At 37.3% G+C, this 22,490-nt stretch overlaps 1 protein-coding gene across 5 annotated transcripts in view; it reads right to left on the reverse strand.

Annotated features, from left to right (window-relative positions):
• The window catches only part of Lrba (LPS responsive beige-like anchor protein), a 504,118-nt gene that overhangs the window by 240,355 nt on the left and 241,273 nt on the right, over nucleotides 1-22,490 (reverse strand). For all 5 annotated transcript variants that reach the window (XM_048424832.3, XM_048424835.3, XM_048424834.3 and 2 more), the window contains exon 38: nucleotides 12-136. In XM_048424832.3, the coding sequence (XP_048280789.1) occupies nucleotides 12-136 (125 nt within the window). The remainder of the gene's footprint in view (nucleotides 1-11; nucleotides 137-22,490) is intronic.

Genomic DNA, 22,490 nt, shown 5'->3' on the forward strand with positions numbered 1-22,490 from the left:
TAAACACTGACCATGTTCCACGGCTGTTTTTAGTGTCGCTTCAGGATGTGTCGATCCTAGAGGGTTAGGCACAAATCGACGCCGGCGCCTCAAGTCATCTTCCCAGTAGTCAAGGCGCCAGAACTCACGAGGACGACTACAATGAAACAGAGACGCCACATATGTTAGCAATTATCAAACAGCGTGGAAGCACGGACTTTCTGCATAGAGCTCTCCTTGTTTGCTCTGCCTTTCCCCCCTCTCCTTCCTCTTAATTCTCCCTCCATCTCACACTCTGCAATCTTTAACTTAGGTATGTCCTTGAAAATAACAATATCACCTTCTACACTAAAAAACTCCTTTTCCTTTTCTTGGAAGGTGAAATGAGCACTAAATACATCATTTTGAAATGAATTGCTGACAATGTGATCAGTTTCCCCACACTCTAGTGGCATGTGCTCTGATTTCAGCCTCATTTCAGCCTCAGCAGGGCACCTTTCTCTGTGGCTGCATTTATAAACCAGAATAGGGAAAAGGCTATTATAAATATGGTATAGCATTACCTATATTAATCAAAGTCTGTCCCCCTTCATTTTTCTTCCTAATTTGTGCCTTTTTGCACAAGGTCAGTAAATCATACGATGAATTCTTGGTCCAGAAAGTGTTAACTTTAATGAATATCTCAGTTACATGGTTATGTATGTGATAATAAAATATTACTCTGTTTAGATGTGCAGGAATTTAATTAAAATAATCTCTTAAAATATTCATTACATTTAGCCCCTGAGGCTTAGAACAACACAAGAAAATGCATTTCTTCTCCATTTACTGTTTTTAAATAAACCATTCTTGGAGAGTGAAATAGCAATCTATTTTCAGGCAAATCAGATTGAATTTCTGTTTTATGTAGCCTGTTATTCTATTTAATTAAAAACTACATGCTATATGATGTGCGATAATTACTATATTGAATGCATACTTTTGGAAATTTATTTTTAAAATCCAAGTTCTATGATATTTTCCCCAATTACATAGATCTTTTCTATGGCAACACATAAATGTCAACTTTTTCTGCTGTTAAATACTTGTGTTCTAGCATGCTGGAAATATTTTATAAGGAAAATACTCATATAGAGGTTTATTTCTGTTACAACTCAGGAGAATATATTTATACACTAAAGATGTACAGCATGAAAACCTGTAACTTTCAAAAATGTAATAAAAACATATTTATAATTAAAACTTCTGCAGGAATGACTAATAAAAAAAATCTTCCTTGTATTTCATGAGCTAATAAAACTGTACCTGTCAGCTGTGACAAATTAATACTCTCTACCAGCTGACTATCCTAAAATGCCCAAATAAAGCCAACCTTGTTATGATGTTTTAAAGATACTATTTAAAAAAAATAGATTTGTAACAAGTGTATTTTATTGGTTAAAAATTAAGTTGTAAAAGCATGGACAACAAAGAGTGTATGACTTAAAGAAAATATTTTAAAAGCAGTAGGAATCCAATGCCCTTTTCAGAGAATATAAAAGAGACAATAAGAACATCAAACACTTCCTTTGTTGATTTTGGTCATGCCCAAAAAGGAGCAATGATATCAAAATGAAATATAAAAATGTTTGAGCATTATAGTCCTCAAAGAAGGAAAACTGAAACTTACTTACTCTTTCTTTATTTCATTGCTTTGGTACCGAAGCTTTAAATCAAAACTAATACAATAATACAATTTAAAAATAAATTTAAGATATATACAAACTAGATATACAAGCAAAAGTTAATGAAATAAAATCCCCTCAGTTGAGAAGAAAAGAGCCAGTGCCCAGATGGTTATGTGCATGGCTTTGAGAGTCATGGAGCTTGGATAGGCACTTCATCATTCTGCCTTCCTACATTTATCTGTTAAAATTATTATCAAATATCAGCCAGGATGCAGTCGTGAATCACAGGCTGCTCCTTGTCTTCAGGGGAATGATACAATGAGGGTCTATTCATCAGTGCGGCAATCGGCACAAGTAATTAGTTCCCTAGACTGAGATTTGCTATATAGCCTATTTCAGTCAGTACCACAAACATATGATGGTGTAAACCTAATGAAAGCTGCTAAAATTTGTTAACCTTTTGTGCCATCAATCCTTCTAATACCCTATGCTTCAGTTTTATGCAAAGGTAGTAAATTATTAATTTGTCATTAATCCATCTTTCTACATTTTCTGTCAAAGTAAATGATGTCATTCTTCTTGATAACAATTAAAATTATAAGAGATGTTAACTTGCTATGACAAAATTATTACTAAATTAGGCAACAATAGACTTCATTATAATGCACATAGTGAGATCAAATCCAATGCCTACTAAAACACTTGAGAGTAATGTTTATTATGTAGCAGAAAATTCATGAAAAATATGAAATTATTCACAAATTGGCCTGTAACTCAGAGTATTCATAGGAATATTAACCAAAGTAAAAAAGGAAATAAAAATAAAATAGATATTTATAAGTCCATAAAATTACTTTAAAATATAAGCCAAACTGGTTACTTTGGGCTGACAAAATATAATCATAATATACTAGGAACTGAAAATTAAATCACATAGGAAAAGGCTTATAAAGATAAGTTTAATTTGTTAGTTATATGTCTGTACATCTCAAATATGAATATTTTATTAAAACTTTAAAAATACTAAGATGTAATCCATACAAGGAGCTGTGTACATTAGCACCCCTATATTTATAAACTACTGGACCTATTACCACTTAAAAAGCATCTTCTCAACACTATTTGGTTAAGAAAATTTGAAGATGGAGCTAGTATCACTCATTTCAGAACATGTACACAGAAAGTATTTTTAAAAATCACCAAACTTATGTTTTTAATCTTATTGCAAATTTTATTTTATTATTGTTATTTCTTAGAAGTCTGTTCTTTTCTAATGAAAGACATAAACGGAGTGGATCCAGATGGTAGAGGACCTGGAATGAGTAGAAGGAGGGGAAACAGCATTCAGATTGTATTGTATGAGAAAAGAATCTATATTTAATAAACAAGGGGATCATCAAAAGAGACCAATAATTTCAAAACATTTTTTTCCCAGAGGCTCCATAGAAATCAATGTTCAATGTAAAGTAGCACATAAAGTCCTAGAGGAATGTACTTCTAATCAACAACTAGCTAGCTATTAGTCTCATTGGTGGAAAATGGCATTATCTAATTCTTTGAAGGGAAAAAATAATCACACATTTTTTCACGATGTTAGGAATTACTAGCATATTTAAAGGCATTTACATAGCAGTAGACCTAGTCCTGTTTTCAGTAAGATTCTGAAGATATTCAAACTGATGGTATGAGCCTATGTTTGGTAAGAGCTGGAATACTGAATACTTCAGAAGACACAATGTACCTGCATTGAGATACTGTGCAGAGGGGGAGGTGCCTGTGGATAAAGTGACCACTGCACAAGCATAAGAACCCAAGTTGGAATCCTCTGCACCCACATAAATATCATAGCTCCAGACATGTTGCCTGTCACCCCAGCTCTGGCCAGAGATGCAAAGATGAAGAAAGATCTCTGGAGCCAGTTTAACCAAGTTCGAGAACTCCAGATTGAATGAGAGATCCTGCCTCAAAGGACAAGGTAGAGAACAATCATGGGAGACATTCGTCATGGTTTTCTGCCCCCCCACAACACACACCAGGAACACACAGCCATGTGAATATACATACGGATGTGAAAACACACCCACATATCACACTTCTGGAACACAATCTCTTAGTACTAAAAGTCTTTCATTATAGAGACTCTCTGGCTTTAAAAAGTTAATGGTAGTCCTGAAATTCAATGTTTGCTTATCTTTTGGTTTTCCATTCTTTGGCCAAATTCCAAAGTCTGATGCTAAAACAACCATGTAACTATAATGGACTTTTCTAAATCAACCAATTACACTCTTTTGTAAAATAAATAAATAAATAGCCCTTCACCAAGGCTGATGACTTTGCTCAGTCAGTGACATACGTATCCTGAAAATATGAGGACCTGAATTTAATCTCCATCACTCATATAAAGGGCTAGGAGTAGTGATGTATGCTTGTTACAGCAGTGCAAAGGAGACAGAGACACTCAGATAGCTGGGGCTCACTAGTGAGCAGGTTCAGTTTAATCAGCAAGCCCCAATGACCAGTAAGTTACGTTCTCAAAAACAAGGTTGCTGGCTCCTCAAAAATGACACTTCTACAGTAATAGATTTCGATATGACTTTTCCTAAATGTCTTCAATGTTAGCTATCCCTAGAGCATTCCCTGCACTCCTAACCCATTTTTTATTTACCGGTGCATCATTCCCTATATACCAATATGTTTATCTCTCCCGACCCAATGGGCCCTTACTAATTTCATGACTTTTACGGACATTCCAAATGAACACACATACCTGAAGATTCAAAGCTGAGATTCAGAAATGAGAGAAAGCATTTGACATATGCATTTCTGGATTGGGTGGCCTCACTCAACTGTTTTGTGCTCAATTCAATTATCTATAAATTTTGTAGTTCTCTTTTTCTTATACACACATACACACACACAAAATCCCCTCACATACATGTGATTATACACACAACACCTTTTATGCATCAGGACAATCTACATAAAAGAACATAAAATGCTACTTCCAAATTTAAGATATGGAACAGATAGAGACTCTCCATTGTAGCAACAAAACTGAAAAGACTTCTGAACTCCAAGAAGTAAATATACTCATGCATCAATACATGATTGATTCACTGTATCAGTGACTGCATCAGGTCATAGAAGCATTATAGTGAACCAACTGTGAGTTAGCTAAAAAGGAAGTATTAAAAAAAACAGTAAGACAGAATTTATATTCATTCACTAATTATACAGTGTAACACGTAGAATCTGATTACTATTTTGCACATGCAAATTACATGAGATTTAAAGTTTAGTTCTATTTAGAGAAAGTATAGGAAGTTAATCAGGAAATTAACATACAGTAAATGGATGGGTATGTAATCTGACACAAGATTAAAATATATTCTAATAGTAATTATTAAATATTCACCTTGAGACATTGTTTGAAATAAAAAGTTTATTAAGATGAATCCATGGAGAATATAAATGTGAAAATAAATAAAATTTCATGAAATTATGTGTTATTGCACAGAGACTCTTCTATACAGCTAGTGAGCATCACAATTCCAAAGGGACTTTTCAGAGCAAATTTTGTGTAGATGGTGTGTTGTAGAAAAATGCAATGCTCCTTCCATGTTATCGCATGACACACAACCCAAGTGTCCTCAGGGCAGGCTACCCTGCCCCTTCACATACCACGCTGAGTTTTTTCATTCTCTCTGTCAAGCCCAAACCCATAATGGGGGTCAGAACACAGCGGCTGTTGCCTGCTACAGGAAAGAGTGCTCACACCAGGAAGAGCTCTGTAATCAAACTGAGGCATTTTTTTTTAAAAAATTAACCATGTATAAAAAACACTTAAATTAGTCTGAATAAACTCATTAAGCTCATGCTGAATTATTAATATAGACTGTTTCAAAGATGCTGTTTTACTAGAGTAAAATAGTTTCAGACAGCATTAATTCCTGAAATCAGTGGTATGGATATAAGTACCCAAATACTGTAACAGAAATGAATTACCATCTATTGTCAAACAAGTTGGATATATGTGACTGTTATCTACTGGTTTTTAGTGTCATTTTAAAGTAACTTCAATTTATGTCAAAAAAAAAAAAAAAAAAGAAAGCCAGTTTTAGAAAGGAAAGCTGTCACAATGCAATACTTTTAGAAAACTTTTCCGTTTTCCATCTTACCCACTTTACTGTGACAATACCTGATAAATCTTGATGGCCTTAACAGAAGTCAGCAATAAATTCCTCCAGGCAGAGCAGAGCTCACATCCTGGAGAGTTTTAGCACATCGTATTTTGTTCTTCGATTTGTATAACCAAGTATTTTAAAATTCCTGTATCTGGGATGCTTCAATTTCTATATTTTAAAAATTCATGGTAGAAATTAGCTTCAACTTAAATAAATGATAATTCCTTAAAATCAGTAAACATTTTCAATGCACTGCCAGCTACAAGATGGAAGGGCCCATGTTCTATAAGGTCAGCCTGTGTATGAATCTCAGTGAAATAATGTGCAGGTAGAATAGGGTATCATACAATGTGAGAGAATGCATTCTCACAAACTGGAATCTATGGTGCCTTCATGCAGATAGGAAAACATTAGTGAGAACCTCTGATTAGTAAGTACCAACTGTGAGTCAAAGCAGTCCATGTACTGTGTAGTCTTAACAAAAGGGGCAAGGAACATAGTTAAAACCAAAGCCTCCAACTGTGAATCCCAGCAGAGACTTTCTAAAGGAAAATTCTTGCTATTATTGATGTCTGACATGAAGTAAATTGACTTACATTTAAGTCTTCAGTTCACTTAGAGTTGACTTTTGTTAACAGATGAGAAATAGAATAATTTCACTCTTCTTAATATAAATTTATTTTCCAAACACCACTTATTACAAAAACTATCCTTTCTCCGATGTATGTTCTTAACACCTACACTAGCTAGTTTTATGTCAACTTGATACAATCTAGAATCATCTCAGGTGGAAAGGTCAACTGAGAAAAATGCTCCCATAAAAATCAGGATGCAGACAAGCCTGTAGGGAATTTTCTAAATTAGTGATTGATGGAGGAGGCCCCAGTCCATTGTGGACAAGGTCACCCTTGGGCTGGTAGTCTTGGGTGCTACAAGAAACAGACAGAGCAAGCCATGGAAAGGAAGCCTGTAAGAAGCACTCCCCCAAGGCCTCTACTACAGGTTCCAGCCTCCAGGTTCCTGGCCTGTTTAAATTCCTGTCGTGACTCTTTCATTACGAACTGTGATATGGAAATATAAATGAAATAAACCTTTACCTCCCTAAATTGATTTTGGTCATCACATTTCACTACAGTAACAGAAGCCTTAAGACAGCATCTTATTTAAAAAAAATTGACTGGTTGTAGATATGTGAGTTTTCATCTAAAATTTCTATTCTGTTCCAATGCCTCATATGTCTTTTTAAATGTCTATACCTTGATGTTTGATCACTACAAATTTGTGATGCATTTTTTTTTATTTTTTTTTTAAATTTTTTATGATTTATTTATCTTTTTATTTTTATGTGCATTGGTGTGAAGGTGTCAGATCCCCTGGAACTGGATTTTTCAGACAGTTGTGAGCTGCCATGTGGGTGCTGGGAATTGAACCCGGGTCCTCTGGAAGAACAGTCAGCGCTCTCAACCTCTGAGCCATCTCTCCAGCCCTTGTGATGCATTTTTAAGTTAGGCAGTCAGTACATCCTGTTTTGTTCTGTTGGATATTCAGGTTCTTGTGATTCCAAGTGTATTTCAGAATTTTGTTTTTCCTACTTCTATGAGAAACATTATTGATATTTTGATAGGTAATGTATTGGATATATAGACTGCATTAGGTAGTATAGCTATTTTATCAACATTAATGCATGAAGGAAAGTATCTTTCCATTCTTGGGGTGAGGTTTCTCTTCAATTTTTTTCACCAAAGTTTTATAATTTTTATTGAAGGTTTTAATAAGAACAAAAGTCACTGAAAATCCAAATTTATCCTCCTCTCAAGTTACTCCTATTGATGATAATTAACCAAAACACTTGGCTTTTAAAACAGGATAAGTCTTGTTTTCCTGTTAACTGATATATCAGCTTAATCAATAGTCCAAGTTCCTTTATGCAGTACTGTTATGAATTTCAGCTTGTACTAAAATATGCCCAGGATAAATGTGAAAATTTTCTCAGTTTTCTTTTTTCATTTTATTTTATTTTTATTTTTTTTTAAAAAGAAAACTATTTTTTCTCATTATACATACCAATCCAAGTTCCCAGTTCCTCCCCTCCTCCCATTCCTTCCACTTATACCCCCATCCACTCCTCAGAGAGAGAAAGGCACATTGCTTTGGGAAGGTCCAAGGCCCTCCTAACTATACCTAGGCTGAGCAAGGTAACCACCCAAAGAGAATAGGTTCCCAAAAAGCCAGTACAAGCTGTAGGGAAAAATTCTGTAGCCACTGTCAGTGGCCCTGCAGACTGCCCCAGCCATACAACTGTCACCCACATTCAGAGGGACTAGTTTGGACCTATGCTGGTTCCTTCCCTGCCCTGCAGGAGTTGGTGAGCTCCCATTGGCTCAGGCAGGTTGTTTCAGTGGGTGAACCCATCATGGTCTTGACCCCTTTGCTTATAGTCTCCCTCCTCTTCAATTGGACTATGGGAGCTCAGCCCAGTGCTTCACTGTGGGCCTCTGCCTCTGTCTCCATCAGTGGCTGTATGAAGGTTCTATGGTGGTAGAGGGCCACAGCCACATTCTCCATCACAAGATGGCGCTGCACCGCCAGGTGAGCAAGAAAGCGCACATGTGCTCGGTAACTTTCCACCACTGCTGTCCCCACCTACTCCCGAGGCATCGTCTGGGATAATGGACAGTTGACCAACCCAAGAGCGACACGTCCGAAGCTAGGACTGCTTCATATATAAGGGAGGGCTTCCTTCATATCTGGGTCTCCGCCATTTGGCTTATGCTCTAGCTCCCAAGAGGCATTAAAGCTTTTCTGCAGAAGAATCCTGTGTCCTGCGTGGTTCTTGCTGGCGAGACCGAGCGCGGAACATATGGTGGTATTTAAGATATTCGTCAGTCTAACTACAGGGCAAGGTCAATCGGGCACCATCTCTTCTACTGCTTAGCGTCTTAGCCTGGGTCATCTTTGTGGATTCCTGGAAATTTCTCTAGTGCCAGGTTTTCACTAAATCACTAGACAGAAAATGAGAATATGAACGAATATCATTGGACTGAACAGTTTGTATGTAGAGAATGATCTTACAGAGCCAGAGTTTTGCTCTTTATGTTTCTAGACATTAACTAATTTTAATAGTTAACCTTCATTTTCAACTTAACTAGCTTTAGAGTCATGGAAATGTATTTCTGGGCATCTCTATGATAGGTGTTTCAAAATGTTTAGCCAAGACAGGAGACCTACCCTAAAAGCTAGCAGCACCATTCCATAGGCTGTGGTCCCAGATTAAATAAAAGGGATGATTCATCTCTCTCTGCTTCTTGATTATTGAAGGAATATGACCAGCCACTTTATATTCTTGGAAACAAGCCTTCCTTCTCCTCTTTTGTTGTCTTTCCTTTCCTTCCTTCCTTCCTTCCTTCCTTCCTTCCTTCCTTCCTTCCTTCCTTCCTTCCTTCCTTCCTTCCTTTCTTTGTTTTTGGGATCTTTTTATGGTTTTGTTTGTTTTGTTTTTTTAAAGACAGGATTTCTCTGTGTAGCCCTAGTTGTCCTAGAACTCACACTACAGACCAGGCTGGTCTGGAACTCAAAGATCTGTCTGCCTCTGCCACCCAAGTGCTGAGATGAAAGGCCTACCCAACCACGCCCAGCAATGCCTTCCTTTCTTAAATTGATTTTATCAGTTTTTTCCCATGACAATGAGGAAAGCAATTAACATAACCATAATGTTGTAGGCAGATCATCAGTGTTTTCGTGGTGACCTCATTTAATTCTAAAAACAGCCTTACAAATTTGAGTTATAATTCATATTTTCCAGGTGAAGAACTGAAATTCAGAAATTAAAGTGATTTAGCTAATAATAAATGGAGTGTGACCTTCCATCTAAGACACCCCATTACTCAAATGGTTTTAGACTGTTTTGACTAAGATATTCATGTTAAGCTCACCAATACTCATTTTAGCAATTCATTATATTGGTATGCATTTAAACTTCTCTTTTGAAAATGGCAGAGCTCAATGAGACTAAGCAGAATCTCCATTCTTTGAAAAACTATCAACAAACATTCCAATAAAGAATGTAACATACATAACTTGATCAGCATTAACATCACTCAATATTAAAACATTATGACCTTTACACTAAGAAGAAATACAAAATTCTGTAACTTTGAACAGAGAAGAAACACCAAGATGAACACTCAATAGGAAGCTGCTAGTACTTTCTGAATATTTCTACCAAAATATAGAAAATCTAGATGCTTTAAAAACATAAGAAGCAATCTCACATACATAGATGACTGTTTGACATTTAGAATACTCCTTTTCCTCAAGGTGAGGACCCATATTTGTTGCTGTTCTTAACACAGTTGATAAAGTTTAAAAACAAAAAAAGCAAAGAAATATTCTCTACAATAAAATATTTTATTTTTAAATAAAGTTTTGTATGTAGGAACAACCTAGCATAATCTAATACTTCCTGTGTTTAATCCAAAACTCTCAGGAAAAATATAAAAATCAAATAACTGATATAAACCAGCAAAGAAGAAAAATATATGTCCTGTGCTTTACAACCTAGATAAATTAAAGCATTAGCAAAAAACTATGTGCTCCTATCCACGGGGGAAAAAAGGCTTATTAAGTTTCACTTCCAGGATCTGAAAGCAGTTGGAAGCCAGTTGTCTGAATAGTTGCTGTCATCTCCTGGAAAAATTCTGGTTCTTTCAATTTTGCAGCAATTATTCACATTTTGAAGTGATAGTACGTTGTTGCCCCTCCTCCCCTTTGCTGTATTTCACTTTTGTGCTTCCTGGCTCTCAATTATCAATCCTGCATGGCTTATTCATTTACAGATTTTTTTTTTTGAGTATCACTACTACTTGGAAAACCCTGACTGAAATGAAAGTAGATACACAAACATAGAGACAACACAGCCTCTAATCACAAAATACTCAAAACCTTGTGTGTTGGTTAGCTTTATGTCAACTTGACACAACACTGTCATAAAATTATCTGAAACAAAGTTGCTGCCAGGGTCATCTGAGAAGAGGTAACCAGGACAGAGAAAATGCTTCCAAAAGACTGGCCTGTAGGCAAGTCAATTAATGATTGAAGTGGGAGAGCATATCCCACAGAGGATGGTACCACCCGTGTGCTGGGAGTCCTAGGTCTTATAAAACAGTTGAGCAAGTCTGTAAGCAACGCTTCTTCACAGCCCTGCTTGTCACCACTGGTTCCTGCTTTGAATTCCTGCCCTAAATTCTCTCAGTGATAAAATGTGATCTGAGAGTTCTTCCTCAAGGCATTTGTTGCCATGGTTTATTGCAGCAATAGAAACCTAAGACACATAGTAATCAAGTAGGATGAAATAAGCATATCATTATTTGGCATAAAATCCAAGACCAAGAGAAAACTAAACACCTAAGAGTGTATGTATAAAAATCCAAACAACAAAGGGCATGCTAACCTCTGGTGAAAGAAATTAGGACACTATTGGAGAGCAGGAAATGTTTGAGAAAGATACTTCAGAGGGGGTTAAATTTGAACTGATACACAGAGAGCATACAGGATTTTCAGACAGCTTTTTATCAGTGTACAAAGTCCAGCGAACCAGAATTAGATGTTTAGTTGGCCCTACACAAAACGAGATAAATACAAAATACCAGGCTCACCATAAGATGCAAGAAAAGCAAAAGAAATACTCAAATTGCACTCATTCACTTATCAACAAATACTTATTGCTCATCAATGACAGCACAATAATCTGTGCCAGGAATCTGAGATTCAAGTTTAGTTTTTGTTTTTGTAGTGAAGAATCATATTCCTTTTTTTTAAATTTTTTTATTTAATTTTTACTGGGAACCCCTCCAGAACCAAGTCTCTTGCAACCCCTAAAATGGCTCCGTTAGCTGAGATATACACCTCCCTGCTCCGACAACCATCCTTCCTCCCTCCCCACATCCCATTCCCCCAAGCCATCCCCAATCCTCCCCCTCTCCCCTCTCCCTGACCATCTTCCCTTACTTCCACCCTCCCCCACCCCCTATGCACCTGAGTTTGCCTGGCAATCTTGCCTAGTTCCACTATCCAGGAGGATAACTATATGATTTTCTAGAAGAATCATATTCTTAATGACCTCATTGTCCATTGAGAGAAACACGGGCAGGAAGAGACATTTACACACAATGTGTGCAATAGGAACACGGAGGTAGGGCATAGTGTAAAGCAAGAGACAGGCTTCTTCACCAACGAATTGGCACACAGTATTGCCAGATGTTTTCCAGGAAAATAAGAAAACACTGTATTTTAGGAAATAACACAAGCAAAAGCTAAGCAAGTAAGAAACAACCAAGAGCAGGCTACAGCTTAGTATTCCAAGAATTCCTGGAGAATATAAAGCAAGAAGGAGTCAAAGAACAGTTTGCAAATTGGAGAGTGCCAAATCTTACAAAAATATCTGAGGAGTCTAGCTCCTGTTTTAAAACATGTAGTTTCTCTCTCTCTCTCTCTCTCTCTCTCTCTCTCTCTCTCTCTCTCTCTCTCTCTCTCTCTCCCTCCCTCCCTCCTTCCCCCCCCCCCCCCGACCTGACCAAGGCTTTTACCTGTCAGCTTCAGAGAAGAAAGATTTCCCTGCACCAGACTTGATGTACAGCCAATTCTCTGTAAGTTTTGGGGAAAGGCAATCAGGGTTCCTGGCCACGGGCCAGTCACACTCTTTGCTTACTGCTTTCCCATCCTGACCATAGATTTCTATCTGATGCCTAAATTTAGGTCCTCTTCAGGCCTCCCTGCTGAAATCTTACTGGAAAAAGGATGGGGAAACCTTATGGACATTTCTCACCTACTTTGAGTCAGTCTACACCAAGACTGTCCCACTACCTTAAGCTTCCCCTCCTACCTCCAGTCCATAACACTGCCTGAGTTCCAGGGTGTCATCCCTGGAATGACACCAATTTTTGCAGAGATCGTGAGGACCCAAAATAAGTAAATTTAAGGCAAGAAACATTGGAAATGAGAAAATAAGTAAAAAGTTACTAGTGCCCTAGGATGAAGATTCTACATAGGTACCAACTAGACCTCTCCATGTTCAGTGAGTTGTGTGGATGTTGTCTTCAGCAATGGGGTCTTATCAGTTTGTAGAAAGCAACCTATACTTTTGGAAACAGTCTGGATTGTTTGGGGATTTTCATAGGACCCCTTTGGCCAACATCTAAACTGGTTGTAACCCAGTCTTGGTACTGGAAGCTTTGCTTGGGGACTCCATCTCCCCCATTATTTGGATACTTCATTAGTATCTTCTCCATATATTTTAAGACATATCATCAGCTCAGGTTTTCAAATGACCCTCAGTTCTAGCTATCTTTATCCACATTCCATTCCCTCTCTCACCCCCATTTCCCCTTTCCTCCCCTACCTGATCCTCCAGTTCCACTTCATCCCTAACCCCCATTACAACCATAAAATCTACTGCATTTTCCCCTCCCAAGAAGATCCATGTTTCACCCCCAGCCCCAGGAGTTCAAGTTGCTCTAAATCGACTGAGCAAAGCTCAGATGTACTCAGAGACTGAAGCGATGTAGGAGGAGTGGCACCCAACCTGGTAACTAAATCCACTTAAAAATCTGAGAGGGCTTTAAAAAAAAAAAAAAAAAAAAAAAAGGAAAGGGAGTTTAACACAGCTTTTTGCTGTTTGCTAGGATGTGCCGTAGAGAGATTTCCTGTTTCAGCAATAGCGGCAGAAAAAAAGCCACACCATTTTAAAATGAGGCTTCCTGCCGCAGGTGCAATCTCCGGCTATGGAGCATTTCTGGGCTTTAATATTTGTGTGCCCGCTCGGATCGGGAAGAAAGTACTCTGAGACCATGCCAATGGCTCAGAGCTCCCTGCCTGCACCTGGGCAGACAGCAGGATCAGGCTTAGGGAAGCAGGAGAGCATGGCGGATTTCTACCGCCATACAGAGAGATGTTTCCAGGCTGCGCAGTATTCTGCATCTCAGATTTGGATGTAACTTGGATGAAAAGAGTTTCTGTGCTGCACGCTCAGCCTCAGAGTTAAACTGCTGAGTGTGGGTCCTACCTGGCGGCCCCAGAGCTAGCAGAAATGGTATGTTCACCATTTTGAAATGAGGTGGAGCCAACAACCAGAGCAGCCCGCCCACTCTGCAGCTCAGAGGCACAACTGATTCAGAGTCACTAGAGGCTCCACCATGTTGGACTGGGCGGGGCAAGCCCACAGTACCTGTTTTTGATCTAGGAATGTCACAGCTTAGATTCTTAAGTGCTTAGTGATTTAAAAGTGCAAAGCAAAAATACTCCTGGATAGTAAAAAAATTACAGATTCACAATAGGACGGATTCAAACATAAAAGACCTCTAAATGGGTCATACTGTTAGATAAACTTAGGTTTGGGAGAGAGAAGAAAAAGAGTATAAAGAGTCATAAACAAAGTTAATGTTTGAAAAAAAGGATAAACTCTTTAAAGAGACAGAGTACAGATAGTTATAGATTAAAAGAAATAAAGAAAAATAAGCCACGTAAAAATGGAAAATTCTTAGAGTTTGGATTCTGTATATTGTGTTTTCTTTGAACTTTTTTACTGTGAAGGAACTAAGTACAGAGAGACATTTCATTATATGGTCTGTCAAGCTAGACCAGAATGGATATCATAAGGGTATTATGACTTCAGAATTTGTGTCTAAAAATATGATACTTTGGAAAAGAGGGTTTTCTTTTGTTTTCACAGAGGATGAAACCCTGTGGATTGCTTCTATCCCAATATGGTATGACAGACCACACCCTCCTGAAAGGTTGCTGTGAACACCCTCAAAAAATTACTTTGCTCAACTGCCAACTGAGATGAATCTAGCACACAGGTTATACCATGAAAGACCTGAATAACAGCACCCCTATACAGCAGGAAGCCGTTTGGAGAGAAAAAACTGCGCCCATATTCCCAAATATTGTTTATAAATATTCTTTTACATTTAAAGGGGGATATGACATAGATATGAATAATTTGCATTGGTATAAATCTTGATTTATTGATATAAATTTAAGGTCAATCTTGTTATTTGTATATGTATTTCTGATCTTGATTAAGGTATTGTGATTGTGTAGTTATTTAAAAATGTAATGTATAACTAGGAAATATAGGTTGTTACTGGATAATCATTGATAATAATCAAGCTTGTAGTCATGTTAGTTAGATTTTCTAGATATATAGAGATATATTTAAGTTAGATAGGCAGCCTTCATATCTTTCAAAGACTACAGAATATGGCATTTTAAATGTTTTAATAATTTAGGGCTTTTCATGACAATGAGACACGTCTGTTCCTGGCAGCACCAGTCTACTTCAAGAGGAAGATGGGCATTGAAGAGGCTATTTATGGAGTTTGATAGCCATTTGGGCAAGAAACTGATCTTACCTGGACTATTGCATAAACTGGACACAGAGAACCCTCAGAGAGAGGACTGCTAAACTTGCCTAAAGGTGAGATGATCCTTCAGAGTTCCTGTTTCATGAAAGAGTCTGTGAGGCATTCTGCAGGATACAAAAAAGGTGACTGAACTGTCTTTGAAATTTCTTGCTTCCTGGAAAGGTCTGCTGGATACTATGGGCCTGAAGGCTGAAGATGGATGCCCCAATGGTACAGAAGAACTTTGGGTGACTGTCTAGGTAGCGAGATGTCTCTGTCATTTCTAGAGTTTGGAAGTTGCTTATTTCTTATTTACTTTGGTAATATTATATCCTTATGGAGTCTTTGATGGAGTTGAAGAATGGATAGTTATAGTTTTCCTTAGTTATGATAAAAGATAAAATAGATATAAATATTGTAACTGTTTTGTTAAATGTAGTTTTACTATGTTAAAGTGAAAGCCTTTCTTTTTTTGTTTAAACAGAAAAGGGGGAAATGATGTAGGAGGGTCATCGGTCTATGTGTTACTTTCATTGGTTAATAAAAAAACTGCCTTGGCTTTTGATAGGACAGCAGCTTAGATAGGCAGAGTAGACAGAACAGAATGCTGGGAGAAAGAAGCAGAGTCAGGCAGACACCATAGAGCCAGCTGCCAAGTCAGAAATGCGGAATCTTTCCCGGTAACCCACGACCTCGTGGTGGCATACAGATTATTAGATATGGGTTAGTCAGATGTGAGAGTTAGCCAATAAGAGGCTAGAACTAATGGGCCAGGCAGTGTTTAAATGAATACAGTTTCCATGTAATTATTTCAGGTGTAAACAAGCCGGAGAGTTGGGTGGCAGGAATGCAGCCTGCCGTTCCTTTTTGCAACACTAAAGCAACAATCATAGGGCCTGCACATGCTCACATGAGGTCCTCTGCATATATATAACAGCTTCCAGTTTATTATTCTGATGGGATTCCCGAGTGTGTGAATGAGTGGGTCTCTAATTCTTGTGCCTTCTCTTAGGCACTTTTCCTTCACTTTGGTTGTGATGGTTTTTGTTTTTTTATTTTTACTTTGTTATATTTTGCTGTTTTCTCTTAGAAGCCTATTCTTTTCTCATGAGACAGAAAGGGAGTTGATCTGATGAGGGGTGAGGTGGGAGGAACCAGGAGGAGTAGAAGGCAGTGAAACTGTAATCAGAATACACTGTATGAGAAAAGAATCTATTTTAAGGAGAAAAAGTTACTGGAATAATTTCAAAAGATAAGAGGCATCTTCAATACCAATTTAAAGATTTCATATTTTCTGATTATTGTCCTATGAATACATTATGGAAACTGCCTAAAATTCTCTAATACAGACATTGGGCAACAAATATGAAAAGGAATAGAAAAATCTCAATTTATGGCTGTCTAAAGAAACCTGAAAAATAACACTAAGTGGTATGCCAGTGGGGATAAAGGAAACCTCAAGAAGCCAAAGCTTAGTTTTAGGGCAGTGGCTGGCTTGAGTACAGTGCATACTTTGGTATACAATTCACTATGCTCAACCCCAGGACTAGGAAAAGAAATAAGGTGGAAAGGAAGTAGAATAGAAGGAAGATAAGCATGTAACTTTAGTTCTGAATGATGATTTGTTTTGGGTGCCTATTAGAAAGCTATGGGAGAAGGGGCTCACTAAACATCTGTTCCCTCTTCTTCTTAGTCACACAAATAGACCATCTTTCACAGTCCCTGGCAGTTGAAGTATGGCTATATGACTACATTACAACCACTATGGTATCAGCAAAGGGGGCATGGCATGATTTTCCTCTTTCAAAACCTCCCTGACCCAGTGTATTATGGGTGTTTAACTATTTTGGGTTTTTTTTTGGAGGGGAGGGGCTGCCACCCAGCTCCCAAATAAATCACACACGGAGGCTTACTCTTAGTTATGAATATCCAACCTTATCTTGACTTGTTTCTTACCAGGTTTTCTTAAATTACCCTAACTACCTTGGCCTCTGGGTTTTTGTCTATCTCTATTTCTATATACCTTTCTTTCCTTCTCACTCCATGACTGACTGGGTGGTTGGGTGGCCCCTGATGTCCTTGTTCTCTTGTTCCCCATTCTCCTCGTTTCTCCTTCTATATATACTCAGATATAATATAGTTCACACACACACACACACACACACACACACACACACACACACACACACGTCAGCCCTGCCTATCCCTTGCTACTGGCCATTCATCTCTTTTTTAGGACTAGACAGCCACCATAACATAGTATCACAGAGTTAAACAAATGCAGTGTAAACAAAAGTCACACACCTGAAAATAATATTCACTAACACCAGGAAACCAGAACTTGCTCTCTATGCCAGGTTGGCTCTGAACTCATAGAAATCCACTTGCCTCTGCCTCCTGATTTCTGGGATTAAAGGTGTAGCCTCAAAAGCCTAAATAAAAAAGTTTTTGGTACAGTACCAAGGACTGAACTATCAACAAACTCTCCTTTCTCTCTCTCTCTCTTTCTCTCTCTCTCTCTCTCTCCCTGCCCCAGTAGATGCATGCACGTCTAAGTACCTGTAAGATAACAGAGCAGTGCTTCTCAAGCTTTAACAGGTGTAGAAATGAGTGCAGGATGTTAACAGTGGTTAGGAATGTCTCATGTGGCCAGGGACTGAGTTTCTGAATAGCATCCATGTGATGCTGTGGCAAAATACCCTTTTAAGTAATCTGAGACAGCCTCACTATGAAGTTGAAGGGGCCAATAACTTGCTATCACTTCTCAGCTTTTCAAGGAGCTAGGATGACTGGTATAGTCAACCAATAAATTTTAAAATATCATCTTGTCCATATCTTTTAATAAAGATGAACGAGGCTTTCACAGAGGCTGAAAACTAATTATAATAAATTTATAAGATGGATAAAACTCCAAAATGTTTTAAAACTAATATGAGAAACAAAGTTTTATGTGAATATCTTTATTAAAGTAAGTTTGTCCTACCCAAACACATATACCCAAGCAGAGATAGAGATTATCCTGATTAGATATTTGAATAAATTTGCTTAATTCAAGGGAAGGAACCTGACAGAAAACATTAATTTTGGAGTCATGTCTAGACAGTATTTATATAACTTAGCTGAGAACTGGCTGAGAGTCTCAAGACTGCACACAGCCAGAGAAGAAGATGAGAAACCCAAAGACTAAGGCCTGAATGCCCAATAACAAAACTGAAGCAACTGGACAAGAACCAGTAGGAATTCTTAGGAAAGGCCAGTAGTAGGGGGGATATCAAAAGTGCTCCAGAAATATACAGTGAATATATGTGTGTGTGTGTACGTGCACGCACGCGTACGCATATGTGTGTATGTATATGTATGTATATATGTATAGTAAGTCAAGACAGCCATTGAGAATGGAGCATTAGAATAAGCAATATCCAAGTAACTGGTATTCTTAAAAAGAATCTCAGAGGAATGATGAGACAAAAAGTTTTACTGTAGTTGAGTTCCATGAGGAAGAGCACAACAAGAAATAAATCCTTCAATGTCATTCATATAGAACAAAAAAAGTCATGTCTATTCTATATCTGAGTTAGTACACTGGCAACATTTTAGAGAAAATGATTATACCAATGGCATATATAAATGCCGTAAAATGTATAAAATAAAGAGATTCTTTATTTTATTACTCTAGGCCTTCACTTACAGATACTGACAAAGAAGCTTATGCATGCTGGGTATAAGACTGCAGGCCTATAATTGTAGCTATTCGTGACTGCAAGTCAGGGCAGCCTGAGGAGACCTTGACTCAAAATGAAGACAAAGAGCTGGTGACAGAAATCAGCAGCATCCACCTAGCATTCATGAGGCCTAAGACAAATCAAAATGATTCAGATTAAAAACTGTAGAAGTGCTTCACGGGTTCATCACATCCCGGAAGACTTCCCACAACGAACAGGAAAACTAGTTATTTGAGCTGTGCTTCTTATCATTTCAACTACTATTCTTTGAAACTGTGCCTAATTATTTCATTAAAAGATGGACCCCTACATTTAAAAAAATAATTCAAACAAATTATCTGCATCTTCTCAAAAAACAGACCATGGTCCTCAAACAGCAGTGTGCGAGGCTGCCTAAGATTCCTTAGTGATACATCAGCTTATCAATAGATGAACCTCCAATCCTGTAAATGAAGATAAGCTCCTAGCCAGCTTAACTGAAAGACAATTAACTATCTATTTAAACTACAGTAAAAAATCACATTGTGAAGATCAGCACAAAAGAACCCCTTACAGTCTTAGTCCAGGAAAACAATGCAGGCATGCAGGAAGTTTTTAAGCATCTTCCTTATGTTTTATACAGTTATTATCAATCCAAGTTGGAAAGAAAGAAAGAAAGCACAAAGCAGTGCATGGTGTTTAAACACCTTATGTTTTCATTTTACACTTTTCCTCTCAGGATGAAGTCTTAAAGGTAATTCAAAAGGAAAATGAAAGTATTTTACCCAGAAGATAGAGTCCATATGTTCTGCAATCTGGAAACTCATTGGGGAAAAGTCTTGAGTTTTTAAAACTGAATTTTGACAATTGGAAGCTGATGTGACCTTTTTTAATTTTTTTTTCTCTCTCACTCTCTTCACGAAGAGTTGTATCTTTCTCAAGGGGAATGAAATACTTTTATCAAATATGGAAAAGCTTACCACCTGCTCAACTACAAATTACTTAGAAAACATTCAGCAAGCCTTCCCAATCTCAGAATGAGGCTTCAGAACACCTATTCCTAAGTGTGAGATGTTCCCAAAAGGTTAGCAGGAAGCACATCTACATATTTGGGTCCTTTAGATTTCATATTCCATAGTTTCCAACTCTCTGGTAATTAATATATTCATCACTATACAAATTTATAATTAACATTATTATTTTGTTGGCAAGGACATAAAAGTTGACTATAATTAAATAATGGTGTCAAGGTCTAAGACTGAAGACATCTCCTATAAAACAACTACAAATGTCTAGAACATTATCCACCATCGCGTCTGCACTAACAAATTACACCAAACCCATAAATATGCATGTACCTTAGCCCAGGCACTCTTCCTTATATATACTTAATATAATCCCACATTTAAATGATTCTGTTCTCATAATCAGGGTAAAATAAAATGAAGTTCTTCAAGGACCTTCAATTGTGTAGATTATTTTATAATAGACAACTTATACACAAATAGTAACATGCACATATAGTACTAATAAATATAATTTGTTACATGAACTGAAGTAATATAGCAAAATTAAACTCATCCACCTCTATTCAAAAGGAAAATAAAAATATTACTATGACTATTTTAACCAAAAATGTGTTAACTATTTGGAATAGATATTAAAACTAATGTTTTCTAAATATTTATAAACATACATAATTTTAAAACACTAATAATGAATCAAAAATTTAGAGTAAAACCCTGGTACCAAGACATTTCTTTCAAAAACTTTCTATGTGATTCTAATATCCAAGGGGGATAGGGGTAGGGGAGCAGCTGAATTAACCTTAAGAATTTATACACCTGTTATATATTCTTCTTCCCCACCACCACCTTTGCTACAGAGTAACTATAAAACCAAAGGCATTTAACACAATTCTGCTGCTTAACTCTCTCGTGTGCAGAATGTACTGAGTGATCTTTGTAGCCAATGATGATCCTTTTGGTGTTAAAGTTGTTCTATTACACATTTATATATCTAAGAAGTGTTCAAATAAGAGTTAAAACACACAGTATGTCATCAACATTTTGCACTTAATAGTTTGCAAAAATACACATTTGCTTGTGTAGAACTGTATACAACTATTCTAAATAGTGTGTTCTCTACTTAATACTTTAAAAAGATTTTGCTGTGATCATCAGTGACAAACGTCATTTCAAGGAGTTCCTCTCCTTCACCAAAGAATATGAAGTCACTGTCTTACTTAAGAGATACTTTTCCTATAGTGATATTTTGTTTATGTTTTAATAAATAAAGCTTGTCTGAAGATCAGAGTGCAGAGTTAAGCCACTAGATGCCAGGGAGTGGTAGCACACACCTTTAATCCCAGGACTAGGAAGACAGAGGCAGAGGGAGCTCTGTTAGTTCAAGGCCACCCTGGGCTACACAAGATAGAACCTGTCTAAAAAAGATACAGAGCTCACACAAAGCTCAAACACACCTTTAATCCCAGCACTAGGAGGTGGAGATAGGAGTGATATGGCTGGAGGAAAGAGGAATGTACGGCGATAGCAGACAGGAGCTCAGGGCAGTCTGAGGTTCAGTGGAGACAGAAGGAGTGGTCTGGAGGTGCAGTCTGAGGACAGGATCACCCCTTCAGTCTGAGCACTGGTAGAGGTAAAAGGACTCTCTGGTGGCTGGTCTCTCTGCTTCTCTGATCTCCAGCACTAATCCCTGTATCTGACTCTGGGTTCTTATTATTAAGATCAACTAGAATTCATGCTATAATTTCTAGCATCACACACCATTAAGATCCATCCTTTCTTATAACAAAAACCAAAAAATATGAAGAAAATAAAGAACTAAACCAAAGACAAGAATTGTTTTGTGCCCTGGCTGTCCTTGAACCCACCAAAGATTCCCTTGTCTTTTACCAAAGGTGTGCACCACCTGTTTTTATTTCTTTGTCTTTTTTCCTTTTAGTGAAAATGGAACTTTTCCCACATAATATATCCTGATTCTGGTTTCCCCTGCCTCTACTCCTCCCAGACCCTCCCCCAACCCCTCCCATCCAGATCCACCCTCTTTCTGTCTCTCATTAGAAAATAATCAGGCATCTAAGAGATAATAATAATAATAATAATAATAATAATAAAATATGAAAAACCAAAAACTAACACATCAAAATATAACAAAAACAAACAGAAAGAAAAGAATGCAAAAAAAGACAACAACAACAAAAACAAACAAACATGCATCAATCCCATAAACATGCTAAGCTGGAAGCTGTAATATACACACAAAGGACCTGCAGGTTAATTAATATATATATTAAATTTAAATTTAAAAAAGAACATAATAATGGCATAAGACAGGGTAACCAGCGAATATGCCATTGAGTTCATGTTCTGTTGACCATCTAGCTGGTCATGCAGCCTACCCTTACAAGTTTGTTTACCCAGAACCAGAGTTTGTACACGAAAGGTTTGCAGCTAATCCAGTAACTAACCTACAAAAGGATATAGCATTAGACCTCAGAAATTAATAAACATGTGAAGAAGTATTCATGAAAAGCAA

Source organism: Myodes glareolus, chromosome 20 (genome assembly GCF_982192425.1).
Source record: "Myodes glareolus chromosome 20, mMyoGla1.1, whole genome shotgun sequence".
NCBI lineage: Eukaryota > Metazoa > Chordata > Mammalia > Rodentia > Cricetidae > Myodes > Myodes glareolus.